General features: G+C 34.0%; 1 protein-coding gene across 2 annotated transcripts; it reads right to left on the bottom strand.

Annotated features, from left to right (window-relative positions):
- Nucleotides 1-10,008: 10,008 nt before the first annotated feature.
- On the bottom strand, nt 10,009-12,280 carry LOC131153278 (protein BASIC PENTACYSTEINE2-like). 2 transcript variants are annotated; one of them, XM_058105482.1, is made up of 2 exons: nt 12,004-12,280; nt 10,009-11,202 (listed from the first exon to the last, which is right to left on the bottom strand). In XM_058105482.1, the coding sequence occupies exon 2, from the start codon at nt 11,195-11,197 to the stop codon at nt 10,346-10,348; it is 852 nt and encodes a 283-aa protein (XP_057961465.1). In that variant the 5' UTR covers nt 11,198-11,202; nt 12,004-12,280; the 3' UTR covers nt 10,009-10,345. The 2 variants fall into 2 exon arrangements, with proteins under 2 accessions (XP_057961465.1, XP_057961466.1); XM_058105483.1 differs by having other exon boundaries at nt 10,009-11,369; nt 12,004-12,244.
- Nucleotides 12,281-14,763: the final 2,483 nt, after the last annotated feature.

Genomic DNA, 14,763 nt, shown 5'->3' with positions numbered 1-14,763 from the left:
TATCAATGATCTCAGCTTTTGTTTTCATAAATCGTACTTCATAGTCACAGTTAGTGATAGCAGCTACAGATAAAAGATTACTCTTAATTTTAGGAACATAAAGGACATCTAAAAGAGTTTTACCTTGGCCATTCGTGGTTTTTAAGGAAATGGATCAAGTGCCCTCTACTGGACACTTCGCATTATTTCCGACAATCACATTCATAGGTTCATGTAGAGGCTTAAGGGACCATACCAGTCCTTTTTTCTGGTCATGTGTCGGGAAGCTCCACTGTTAAGTACCCATGAGCACTCTCCTGGTACTATTTGAGCAGTTGAGCACATTTCTTCTATAACCATGAAAAGATCTAATTCTGATTTAGCACAATTTTATACCTATCTAACATTCCCTGTAGGCTTCAACGTGCCGTTCTTTTCGTCGTGGATACGTTTTCGGCAATTCTTGGCTGCATACCCCTTATTGTGGCAGTAGTAGCACGTACTAGAAAATATCTTCTTGTTCTTTCCCTTCTTCTTTTCAACATTATTGTCCTTGCCTTTGATCTGCATGGTGAAAGCATTACTGCTTTCATTTTCTTTTGTTCTCAGCCTCATCTCCTCCTCTAGCAGTAAAGCACAAAATTCCTCAAATGTTAGTGCAAGAGTTCTAATTTGCGTGTTAAGAGCAGTTACCAAACTGTCATATTTTGATGGCAGCACTCGAATACATCTTCGAGCTAACTCCTCACTGGTCTTTGCTATGCCCACTTCCGCCATCTAATCACACAAATTTTTTATTCTGGTGATGAATTCTTCTACCAATTCTCCATCATGTAGCTTTTCTACAGCATCTTGATTCTCCAAGTTCTAAATGCATGTCTGGTTCCTTGTTTCATATTGATTCTTCAAACCATTCCAAGCATCTGCAACCTTGGAAGTATGCTAGATCAACGTAAGTATAGAATCAGATACACTTGTGACAATAACACAAAGTGCATCTGCATTTCGCATTTTCCATGCTTTAACGAGGGTAGCATCTGAAGGGATGATTACCTTAGGATTGGTAGGATCAGGCGTGCCAATTGGTTCTGGATCCATACCTTGAGTTGTATCAAGTAGTTCATATGAATCCAGAATAGCACTCCTCTTGAACTTCCACAAAGTTTAGTTCGTGTCGTCTAGCTTTCCTTCTGTGAATGCTAGTGGACGTATCTGAAGTGCTGGTGGAGATGCAATAGCGGAAGATGAAGTTCCTGCCATTGCAACGTCTTAACAATTATAGTTGTTTCTTCTTAATAGCATCCATCTATGATACCATGTAGAATAACAACACCAAGATCTATTTTGAAGAAATGATTGAAGAGATAACACAAAGTTTTATTACAACAATCTGTCCAACTATGCACTCACTAAATGAGCTTTAATGGCGAAGGGACAACAAATAGAAAAAACAAAAAAGGACACAATCTTGCAGTCAAGATGTGTGTGTTGCTCTGGTGAGGGGGTCTTATTTATAGCCTCTGGTCCATGGAAGAAGCACATAGGTGGCTCACCTACCATGGTGGGTGGTGGTAGCTCACCTACCATAGGCGACTTTGACATTAGTGGCCAACTTTGACATTAGTGGTCGTCTTTGACATTAGTGGCCGTCTTTGACATTAGTGGCCGTCTTTGACATTAGTGGTCTTTTTTGACATATCGTGCGCACCGTTCACACTAGATAGGCCATACCGTCTCAGGGGGCACTGCCCCCGGACCCTTATGTCTCGGAAGGGGACGTCTTCTGTCTTCGTAGTACCATTGCGGTCTACCGCTTCGACCTCATCTGAACCATATGTTAGGTAAGTGTGCCAATTAACTCATGGGAGGTGGGCATTGCACACATATACACCAACAAATACATTTTTCTAAAACTAAAGGTATAATCATCCCTAGAGTTTAATTTAACTCAAAATATATGATTTATAGGAAAAGGAGATGATTACCCTACCCACTTTTGTTTTCAACAAATACGTATAAAATACCAAAACCCTCATTTTCATATGCCTGATTCATTCAAAAATCATACATAGCATTCCTATACACATATAATTCAATTTAATTGGTTCACATTTCAAAAATAACTGACATAATCTAATCGCCTTACTTTGTTCCTGAAAAACTGCCTACAACTTTGGAGAACAAAACCCTAACTTCTCAACTAGCCAAGGACAAGGACCGATTAGCCGGGAGGAGAGAGAGACGATCGGAGAGCAAGAGAGGACATTGGATGCGCTTAGGAGAGAGAGACAAGTAAGAGGGTGAGAGGCGAGAGAGAGGCTCCAAAACCCTAGAGAGAGAGAGAGAGATATGAGAGTTATGAAAAATTAAGCTTACTTTTCACTTAAATAAGCTCAGCGTGGGTAAAAGGATTGACAATTTGGTCACTTACCAAACCAATTTTCCCATGTTCTTATTTAAAAACTCTTGGTTGTTTGAAACCGTCAACAATTTAGTCTTACCAAACCATTGCCCTACTAAAACCGTCGATGATTTTCCTGAGGTTCCTCAAACAGTTAACGGTTTGGTCCTATCCCAAACTGTTTTCCTTCTTTTCTTTTTCTTTCTCTTTTTGTTTTAGTTTCTTTTTCTTTTCTTGGTTCGGGTTTCTACAGATTACTTCTTTGTATCCTGACAATTCTGGGCTAAATCGTTGACTAGTGAACGGTAATTTTTGCTTGGGAGTTTGTAGAGATTTCTCCACCTATTGAAGGAGAGAGGCGACTCTACCTAGTCAAGGAGAGAGGCAACTCTGCCTATTGAATGAAGGTTTGTAAAAGGCTTCCTCGCCTACTAAAGGAGGAATAGTGGAATCCTCAACCGAGTTGCTTGAGGCAAGGACGTAGGCACGGATAATGGTGTCACTCTCTCTTGCTTAACTCTTTTATTTTTAAGCATATTTATATTGGTATTTATCTATTGTGAATGCTGCAAAGATTATAGTCATTGTGTTGTTTAATTACTTATTGGAATCATAACAAAAACTTGTTTATATTCAAGGCATATTCATATTGATACATTTATCTACTAAAATACTGTTGTTATTGAGAAGTTGGATCACTTGTAAAAATCATAATAAAAATTGATTAAGACTTTGAATAATTTTTTAAATACCCAATTCATCCCTCTTTTGGATCACACCTTAAATCACAACATCTATGCTAAATCTATTTAGTCATGCAAATTTTTTAACAACTCCAATGTCTTCAATCTTAAAGTACTGTTTGTGTCTCCATACACACTTGTAAACCTCCATCTCAGTAGCCATTAACATTGAAAATAAAATGAGATAGAAATGGTTGTATCTATTCACCACAAGTGATGTAGCCCCTTGGTTCCATTGCTAGCCACTATCAAGACTCTCAAAATCAAGTAAGATTCTAAATTTTTCTATAAGAAATTTCCTGAATTTTGATTTAATTAGCACAAGTTTGGCCCCTTTTTTTTCATTTCAACTTTTCCTTTTTAAAAGTAAAAATTAGGTATAATACATTTGATAAATGATTTTTTCAATTTTTAAAAGCCAACCTTTAGTATTTTTAGAAGACTTTTAAAAGTCACAAATTTAAAAATTATAAAAACTGAAAGCTAATTTTTTTCTCATCAAACAATATATTCCATTATTTTCCTTCATTTTATTTTTTTCAAATATTGCAGAATTATCAACACATTAGTTATATTTTCTAAAAATACATATCTATTCTAGTTATTTTAAATACTTTTAGCAGCCTAATAACTTTTTTACCGTAGTTAAAACTCAATTTTTTTAATTTAACATTACCTTTTTCGACCAAATAATTTTTAGCAAAAATCTCAATCAACTCTTTTTAAAATATACTTTTTTCAAAAGTTACAAGGAGACCAAACTAAGCCTTAAAAACACAAATTGTGTACTTTTCTTTGACCAAAATGATCAAGGCTTGAACGGTTTGAGGGTTCCCAAGCCCTATAAAATTTAAACTCGAGCAACTAATTGTGTTTGTCAAGTACGATTGGCAATCAACCTCACCAATTGTTCGAATGTCACCTCATTGTCTGCAAATTATATTTCTGTTTCCTTCATTACTTAGGTCCCCTAGCCCATTGTCGAATTTTTGTCTTACATGAACTATTAGGTAACAATTGTTTTACTAAGTGGGTCCAAAGAGCTCACCCAAGTTAGAGTTTTAGGTCGTTGAAAAAATAAAAAAGCAATTATTTTATTGAGCTAAACTCTCTTTCTTCTGCTAGAGCTACTCTTTTCCATTTTCCCAATCATGATAGTTTCATTTCATATTTAGAACTTGAAGTACCACTGTACGAATTTCTCACAAAGTCCACTCATCGTCGAGAATTCTCTTGCATTTTCACTTTTATAAGCACTTATAATATACTCTAACCTCTTGATTTCTCTTTTATTTTACACTCATACATATCCTCTAAATTTGATTTTGCTTCCAAATTGCCTACTTGTAATTTTATTATTTTATTATTGGCTAGAATAATTCATACCAAATATTATTATCTAGTGGAGTAGGCCACTTTTGTCCCCCCCCTTTTTCGCATTTTTCATCCAACTCAAATATGATTTATCTTCGTTAACATTGACTTTTATTGAGTTTCTTCCCTTACTTCCATCAAGTTCACTTCCCACATTATTTTCTTCGAACTTATTTCTATTCCACAAGTCCCTTTCTTTTGCATTGCCTTTGCCGCCCACCCTTAACCAAGCTAATGTTTAATCCCCATTGCCCCTCTCAAGTCTCCTCTCACAAATATTCACTTCATATCCTAACCAACCTCAGACATAAAAGAAACTGGGGAAGTGTTCGTGCTTGAACAACCCTTTTCTATGATGTATAAGGGGATAAATAATATATACCTTTAACCAAAAGTTGGATCGACCAAACTACATTGTTTTTGTTGTGCATCACCTTCAAACTCCTTTAAAACCATAATGCCTTTTTATCAAACTGCCGTGGCTCCTTCTTATCACTTTTTTTCTTATCAACCTTAAACCTAAAAGGAAACTAGAATGCCCTATTTTTCATTCTTATATAATTAAGGATCTATTTGATGTTCTATTTTCTATTTCTGTTCCTCCACAATGAAAAAATGGATTATGAAAACGCATTCGTTTATATTGTCAGTTTTCTATTTCTCGTACTAATTTTCAACTATTTGCCAAAAAATTAAAACTAGATGTTATGATTTTCAATTGTTTTACCAACCTGTTGTCAGAAATTTTAATATTCATAAATAGTTTTTTTCTAGATTAAATTATTTATTTTATACACTTTTGAATTAAAATAAAAATTAAATGATCGTATTAATTCAAATATAATTAAAATAAAAATATAAATAAATTTCAAAAAATAATAATGAAACCAATTACAAAATACTTTTACTATTTTTCAATTGTTATGCCCAATAAAATTTTATTATAACGTAAAATTTTAAAAAAGAATAATTAAGAAAAATAATTACAATAAACTTTATTTTTATTATAGAAATTTTTTGATTTAATATTATTATTTTAATCATATTTTTATAATATTTTAATTTAAATATAAAAATAAATATTTTTAAATTAAGTTTTTAATTTGTATTGATTTTATAAATATTAACCAAACAATTTACTAGTTTCTAATTTATAATTTCTATTTCTAGATTTTTATTTTTTACTTTTTTTTCTCATTCCTCTAAATTTTTTACCGTGATACAAAATAACCCCTAAGCTTTTTGTTGATTTCCACAATAGTTTGTGTGTGTTTCCTCTTCTAGATCGTGCTTTACAAAAATCTTGCTCATTTATTTTGCTTCCTCCACTTGTGCTTCGAACAAATGTGATTGTTCCATTGTCAAGGAGAATCTATACCATATAGATCTACTAACCAAACCTTCATCTAAAGTAGATGAACTTATATTGACAATCTATAACCTAACCCCTAAAGGATCTAAAACCCTCAAAGCGTCGAGCACTGAAGAGACAAAACCGAGAGACACAAACATATCACTCACATAGGAACCTAGACTTGCAGGACCCCATGAGAAACTAATAGTGGACTGGTTTTAGCCTACAACAGTGCCTTACCATTTGACACCAAATCTCATTAAATGTGCAAATCAAGAAACATAATCTCATTCTAGCAAGGCATTCTATTTTTGAAACTAAATCACGCTGAACATTATAGTCAACTAAACAATAATGTCCCACCATATAACATTATTACACATTCTTATAATATTTATAATTAATGAAGTACTACCAAAAAGAAATAAGGAAATCAAAAAGTAACTAATATTATAATTATATACAAAAATTCCTTTCAGTTGAGCCTTATAAATAGATTTAACTTGGCATATGTTCTTCACAAGGTTTTGTACAAAATTATTCATAGGGGTCAATGTGCAATAATATCATTCTTAAAATGTTAAGTCTTAAACCAAAACCTATTAGATGTACATCCCTAGAAATTTTCAATGACATTCCCATGAGTTGGACACCTCATTCATCAAAACATCATTGTAGGAACCATTTTGACCCCACAAATCAAGGGCGCCAGTGTAAAATATGAACACAGAAAGACAACATACTAAATTGGAAAGCAACAGGCATACCATGCCCCAAATGAAGTGTGGAGATGTGCGTTGAAATCAACCACTAGGCTTCTCTACTAGGAACAACAAACCAAACCCCGTCCCCCCAGTTAAAACAAAGGCACAGCATATGATGAGTCTTTGTATATATACACAAGTTTTTAAATATTGACAATATCCCGGTGCAGAAAATAATAACTAACCATACAAATATTCACAAATTACTCGAATAAGAAACATATATATGCACACATATATCATATATGCAATGGCGTAACATGTGGACAATTATTTCTATCGCTCTTAATAGCCTCTCAAAGATAGAAATAACGCTCGTGTAATGAGTTACTCATCTTTTGGAAATAGTTATAAGATCAAATCACAGTTTGTCCACACGAGTAACATGTTCAGAATGCAAAATATGACAAGCCCATAAACAATCAAAGAACTGATAGAAGGAGGAGGAAAAAAAAAATCATAGTTACAAGAGGTATGATGTTTTGATGTTTCTATGAGGCTGGTATTTTGCCTTTAACCTGCAAGATAAGATCCCCTATATTTGACCAGAAAGTTTTAATCCGGTAGTGTTTTAGAGGCAACATGTCCAGCGAGGCCAGTTTAAAGTTCTCTTTCAAAATAATACATACAGGGATCATAATAAAAGTTACCAATAAATAAAGAATAACATTAGACTAAACTCGTACATTAACTGGACATCTTAAGATTAAACTGGCTGACCTAAACAAAGAAACATAAATGTGCCTATCACAAATATGTGAATGGCATAACCAGAACACACAAAACAGATAAAAGCTCAATTCAATAAATACATAAGATTGCTAGTTCATGGGGCAAAATATGACCAAAATAGAGTTTACAATTTTTTTGATAGCTTCAGGTCAAGCTGATAGGATTCAAATAAAGCCTAGTACTCTAAATTATATTCAAAATCAATTACGCTGAACTTCATAAATGAAAGAATTCAATCTGACAAATAGAAGCATTTATACATGGAAAAGAAATTCACTAAAAAAGGAAAGGAAGAAACATAGTGACTCAAAAATCATCAAATATAACTAAATAACAAGATAAGGAAATCACAAAAAATAGAAAGACCCATCCTTTCTCAAGAAATTTAAAATGCAATAAATCTTGCTTAAAATATCCATCAAAATTAGTTAAAACAGTTTGTCTGACTTGCACATTAAAATTTTTTAACTATGCCAATTAGTGGACCTGTTTCAATATTATGGTTGAAAATTATGAAACAAAAGTCGAGAACAAATACTAAAAACTAGAACATACTGTAAAAACTGAAAACAGGTATGTTTAACAGTCCTAAAAATAAAACAAATTAAAAACCTAATAAGAAGCATGTCGCTTTATCCGTCAGTCAAATAATAACTAACAAATATGATTAGAATAATTAAAATACAAAATAATACACAGTGAAAGGTATTATAATAAAAATTAAAATTATTCATAATTATTTTACTTAGTTATTATATTTTTAAACTAATGTTTCATATTCCAAGAGTAATCATATTGTATGGAGTTGAAAAAGAGTGAAAATATTTCCTAAATGGTTTGTATTATTTTTTTCAAAATTTTAAGGTATTTAGGGATACAACAACAACAACAAAAATTCACGTGCCATTGTTATTTTAATTTTTTTTATTATTAAAATACTGTTTGCACAATGATTCAATCTATAAAAGTGAATTCTAGATGTTGAAATATTGTAGGATCATGATATCACAATAATTGACAAACAAAACATTTGGTGTTCAATTCTTGCTATAACAGCAACAACAAGCATGCAGGGGAAAAAAAAAAAGGTCCCTCCAGCCTGAGAACTACATACGTCAAAATTTTCCCAAGCTGGCACCGCATATAACCCACTCATCTTTCCCTTTTCTTTTTTTTTTTTCATCAAAGAAATTTGGTTTTCAATTCTTGCTATAACAGCAACAACTAGCAATGCAGGGGAAAAAAAAATAGAGTCCCTCCAGCCTGAGAACTACATACGTCAAAATTTTCCCAAGCTACCCACTGGCACTGCATTTAACCCACTCATCTTTCCTCTCTTTTTTTTCCGTCAAAGAAATTAAGCTTAAAATGCTCATGTGAATGATGTGCAAATCTAAAATACATCAGCTTCCCAGAGCCATGTGCATTTATTTACTATTGAAAATTACTAAAAATCACAATCACATGAACAAATATGAATGACAATGCACAAAGCAAAATAATGCTAAATCCTTTCATGCTAAATGTCTAAACCTGTAATGTGCAAGTGAAAAGAATGCTTTCTATTGATTTTCCCAAGAGCAAATGCCCACACAGGCAATACACAATACATGATATTGGTCAATAGTTTACGAGGGATTATTCCTCATGTAAAAAGTTCACAATGAATGAGACATGCTTGTTTATGGGATTTTAATGGTGTCATAATGAATTAAATCAATACTTTAGGGAAACAATTGATGCAGAACTAGCCCTCTCCATAGGGTTAATTTCTTAATTGCCTAAATACTTTGGTTCTTCCATATAATACAAGAAAATTCAACCACAAAATACACACACACACACACACACACACACACACACACACACACACACACATACATACATACATATATATATATATATATATATATATTTGATCATGTTCTATTAAAGTTTGATATACATTGTTGGCCCACAACCTAACAACTTAAGTTTTTAGGTAAAATAGTAATCTGACAAGGTATCAAAGTCATTATTTTCAATATGTCCTAGGTTCTACTCTCGCTGCCCACATTTATTAAAAAAAAATTGTCTCATTACATGTAATGCGTCTTATTTCTTGTTTGTTTATCTCTCTATGTGCAATCGTGTTGTGAACATGCAGCGGGCTGTCAAAACTTGATATGCATCATGGACCCACAACCTAACAGCTTAAACTTTTAAGTAAAGTGATAATCTAACATGTTTGTTTGGTGCAGCAAATACAAAGACAAAGTTACAAACACACATTATCACACCTTCAAGAATTTTCATGTTCGAGACCAGATGTCCATGTCAGGATGCAACTTGTATCCATCTCCTATATTACAAGTACTTTGTCAATTCTACTGTATAGCATTAAAGAAGACAATTGTAATAATCTCACGAGAAATTTGGCAGATTTAAGCTATTAGTATACCCAATAACAGTTGGTAGAATTGATTAAGCAGCACTAATAGCATTCATATGCATAGTGTAATTTAGTACAGCAACACTAACGCAATGCAATTAGAGAACAACGATTAAAATGCACAGTAAGCTCAAGATACCATAGTGTCCATGTACGTCATTCATATAATTCCAATTGAGTAATAAGAGTAGAAATGATATAAAATCTCATCAAGAAGACAAATAAGCATGGACTACGGAATCTTTTTTTCCCCCTTCAATTGAAAACTCAAAGCAAAATTAACTGAAAAAGATTCATTAAATGAAAAATTCATCCACAATTCTAAATCATGGAGGCCAGAAAATAATGATAGCCCTTAAAACACAAACAAGAACAAAAAATAAAAATAAAAATAACAACAATTCCAGACAGCCCCAGTTTTCTGAATTTCAAAAGCATGATTCATGACTCCAAAAATTCATGAACTACAAAATATCCATAAGATCTCCGCAGAAGGGCACAAAAATATATACAGGTAGAACAGACCCAACGCAATGGGAGCCCAAGAAACATTACCACAACGAAAATCTACCTGATTGTAACGAACTTGTTGGTACCATGCTTTGCCCAGTGAGTCCTCAAATCAATTGGATTAGAAAAATTGTAACCATCTGAAGCAAGTCTCTCCAACACTTTCTTAAATGCACCTTGACTCATTTTCCGTCCAGCTATCCTTGCACCACGTCTCTTGGTGCTCATAGGCAAGGGATACATTGATATACTGGTTGTGCAGCAAGCTGATTGCCAGCCACCACAGCCCCAGCGATAACACTGCTGAGGGCCTCCAGTGCATGAGCAAACGGGTATGGGAATACCTGAAATGTCCATATTAATGCCATTTATGACAACATCAACATTCTTTTTCGCCTGTTTCACACGTTGGCTGGAAGCATTGCAATTATCTTTCGGCACACCTGGGTTTTTCTTTGTCTTCTTTGTTTTCTGGGTCTTTGGGGCAGTCCCACCTGTTCTTTTTTTCAAAGGTCCAGCTTCCTTTTTCACACCTGAACCTTCCATTCTAACAACCCTATCATCCCTTGACACATCAGGTGGCGGTAGCATCTGCATGTGATGAGCACCAGATGTCTCAGGGAGAAGCGCATAATTATGATTCCCAGGTATTATATTCAGAAATTTCTCTCTCTGATTAACCCAACTGTCCCTCACATAGTCCATAGGCACAACCGGTGTCTCTGAAACCACGCAGTCCCTGGAATGAAAGGCACCATTGGTGCTGATCATAACAGCATTTTCACGCCCAGATAGAAATGTTTTTGTGTCACGCTCTGCCACAGTTGGCATGAGCTGCAGACCTAGATGCCCTTTGAGGGATGGTTCATAGTAACCCCAATTACGCATATTCAATCCATCGTCATCCATAAGAGCTACATATTGAGAAAGCAACCATTAAAATTTAATTTTGGCTAAGTCTGGAAATGATCCACTCATAGCATTGAAATCTTGATAGCAGCGGCTACAAAAACCCCTCAGAGATCACGGAAGCAAAACCAACAAAATCTTCAAAATACAGCACGCAGCAAAAAAGCTCAATCTAACAAGTCAAACATACAGCCAAGTGCCAAACGTAAAACTAAACGAAAAGAATCACAAATAAGCATTACAAAGATCGCAGAATTTTAAGAAAACGAAGCAAGAGAGACACAGCGAGCACCGTCAAATGAGTGTTCCACTTTCAAAGAAACATAAAGATCCATTACTTCTAAGCGAAAAGTGCTCCAGGGGAATGTCTCCCGGGGAAAAAGAAAATAAATTCCCACAAAAAATATTTTTAAAAAATAAAATTGTATAAATATGGCAATTCGAGCAAGCTTCACACTATAATATTCACTGCAAAAAATAGAGCATCAAAATAATTCTATTCCGGAAAATATTTCCCGCCGGACCATTTTCCGAGGGAAAAAAAGAACGGAATTAGAAAGCACTGGTGCTGCAGATCCCCAATGAAAAAGAATAAAATTTAACAATTGAGGGCTTTGAATGCAGATCCCTAAATAAGGAAAGAAAGAACATATTTTGAAAGTAAAATCGGCTTGAATTCAAAATATCAGACGGAAAATAATACGACAGATCGTAAAAAATCGCAAAAAATCGGATTTTTAAGAGAGAGAAAGAGAGAGAGAGAGAGAGAGACAGAGAGAGAGAGAGGGAGAGACTTAGTTCCTTACCAGGGACTTGTTGACGTAAAACTGCTCTTTAGGGTTTTGCCCTTCTGGAGAGAGAGGAGAGAGAAAGACAGATAAGAGAGGAGAGAGGAGAGAGGAGAGAGAAACCTAGATGTGAGAGAGATGGAAAGAGAGAGGAGAGAGGAAAGAGAAAGCTACAACATAGATTAGAGAGAGACCTAAAAAATTTCTGTTTCCATCAACCTTTTTTCCCATATAAAAAAATTCCAAATCACCGATACGCGCTCTCTCCTGAGGCGGATGCAACTTGACCCTTGACACCAAACCCCAATTTCTGCTTATATATTATTCTTTTTTTGGAAATATATTGCGTTATTTTTTTTTCATCAAAATATATAATTACATTAACATGAAAAGAATAACACAGATATTTTGAATAATGTACTCTCTCTTTTTTTTTTTTGGTATGATAGATTACATATGTGATTGGAATGGACTTACTTTAATAATTATTTTAATTTTAAATTGTAATTTAAAGACATCAATCTAATTATTCAAAAGACTAAAATATCATCAATATAAAGAATATTATAACAAAAAAATGGTAAAAATTATGTGGATTTTAAATTTCTCAATCTAAAGCTAGATTTTACAAATTCAAGCTTATACGAATTTCATAAAAGTTAACATGTGCTTAATCCCAAATGCCCCCAACACAATTCACAGGTCGTACGCTCCATAGGTCCTTTGAACTCTACCGTGAGACCTTGGCCACCTAGTAAGACCATATCTGAGCGTCGAAGGAGCCCATGGGTGAGCTTGATACACATGAATGAGTACCAACTTGACCGAATGTGTTAGAGAGAGAAGCTCTCTCCCTCTCTCTAGGAGGGACGCACGGCTTGGACTAAATATTCAAAATTCAAATAAACTCTCAATTAATTTATCTTTGGGATGTTTAATCAAGTAACGTACTCCCGTATGATTTCTGTAAGATATGGTTTAACCAATGTACTCCATTTCGGTTTCTGCAACCCAAATCAAAATTAAACTTTAAGTTTACTTGATTTCCAAATATACGTAGTATATATGATTTCTAATTTAAACCATCCACGCAATTTAAATATGTACTAAAAATAAAGAGTAGAGAAAGAGAGAGTGAGACGGAGATTTTTATGAGGTTCGGCTTATACCCAGCTTATGTCCTCGCCTTTCGTAAACCACCAAAAGATTCACTAAACTTGTTTCTTTGATGGGTGGAACAAACCTTTACAACACTCCTTGGTTAAAGCTAGAGTCCGTCTTTTCCAAACGATATCCCCTCGTCCGATCACTCCTTAACTAGGTTAGAGGCCGCCTCTCTAAGTAATATCCCCTTGCTTAACCAACGATCCAAATAATCCTTGGAATCGTCAATCTACAAGAAATAAATCAAATAGATGCGTACAAATAATTTGCTCCTCAAAGAGCTGATTAGAACAAATTTAGAACTATATACTTCAAAGTAAATAACAATATAGAATTTTAACTTGAAACTCAATGAAGTATATCACCGATTAATTCTTTCAAAGATTGAAAGATTTAGAATTTGTAACACAATCCCGGTGAAAGAAGATCAGTAAAAACTCAGTTGAATTCATGCAAGTTGAGAGCAAAAGAGAGCCTTGAGAATTTGAGCGCAATTGAGAGAGATTTTGAATTTTTGCTGAATTGAATTCTTGGTGCATTGATTCAATGATCTTTAAGGCTTATTTATAGACTTTAAAAAGTGTATAACTTGATCCCCAAGTGACTTGGAGTATTCCCCAAGTTTTCACAAATTTTGAGCCTCAAGCAACCTTATTTAAAAATTTAACCGTTATGAACAAATTTAAAACAGCCGCGTGATAGATGACTGTCCATTTTTGGCAGTCATATGTCCAGTTAAACCAAAGGGACAGTAGGGTGTCAGTCATTTGTCCAAACACGGACAGGCGTCTCAAAGTGCACTAGCAGTCATCTGTCAAGTTCTTGACAGTCGTCTGTCATGCTGTCAACTTCGAGTAACTTTCAGTCTTTTTCTCATAACTTTTTCTGTGTAACTCCAAATTTGATGAGCTTGGTGTCAAAAGAAATATAAGATAAAATTCTACAACTTTCATGTTTAACACATTTTAAAATAAGGAGTGTTTGATAGAGAAAAATGCACCTCAATGCGAATGTATAAAAATTGACAGGATTTGGAAAATCCTTTTTTTGGTGCTTTTCATTTCAAAAATAATTCTAACCTTTTTGAAACTATTTTTGACCTTAAAAAAAAATTTTCCAAGTATGTTAAAAATTATCTAGGTCCAATAAATTAACTTAAGAGTTTCATGCATCCATATTGAAATTCTTTGAAATAATTACATGACATTTCCTATAGACTCTTTCAAATTTTCAATTCTTGAATTTCTTGAGGTCTTTATGCTTGCTTCATCTTTCTTTGAGCTTTCCATGCTGATCACTTGGGCTTTCATTCTTGAAGCTTTTTCTTTTATATCAATGCTTTAATGATCTTCAAGTTTTAATTCATGCCTCAAGCTTGACATAATCATCTTTCTTTGAAGTACAAGCTTTCATGAATTCTTTAACCTTACATTCATCATTGAGTCCTGAAAATACATCACTTAACAAAGCATGTTAAGTTCTACTTGTTTGTTAGCATCAAAATAAGATGTTAAGCCTTTAAATCCAACAACACAGTTGAGTCTTTTGATACTAGTGCACCAGGTGTTCGATTAAATGCTGCAAAGGGTGCTACTAGGGTGAATCCAAAGAATG

This window comes from Malania oleifera, chromosome 4 (genome assembly GCF_029873635.1).
Source record: "Malania oleifera isolate guangnan ecotype guangnan chromosome 4, ASM2987363v1, whole genome shotgun sequence".
In the NCBI taxonomy this organism is placed as follows: Eukaryota; Viridiplantae; Streptophyta; class Magnoliopsida; order Santalales; family Ximeniaceae; genus Malania; species Malania oleifera.
This window is presented reverse-complemented; position numbering and strand designations above follow the sequence as displayed.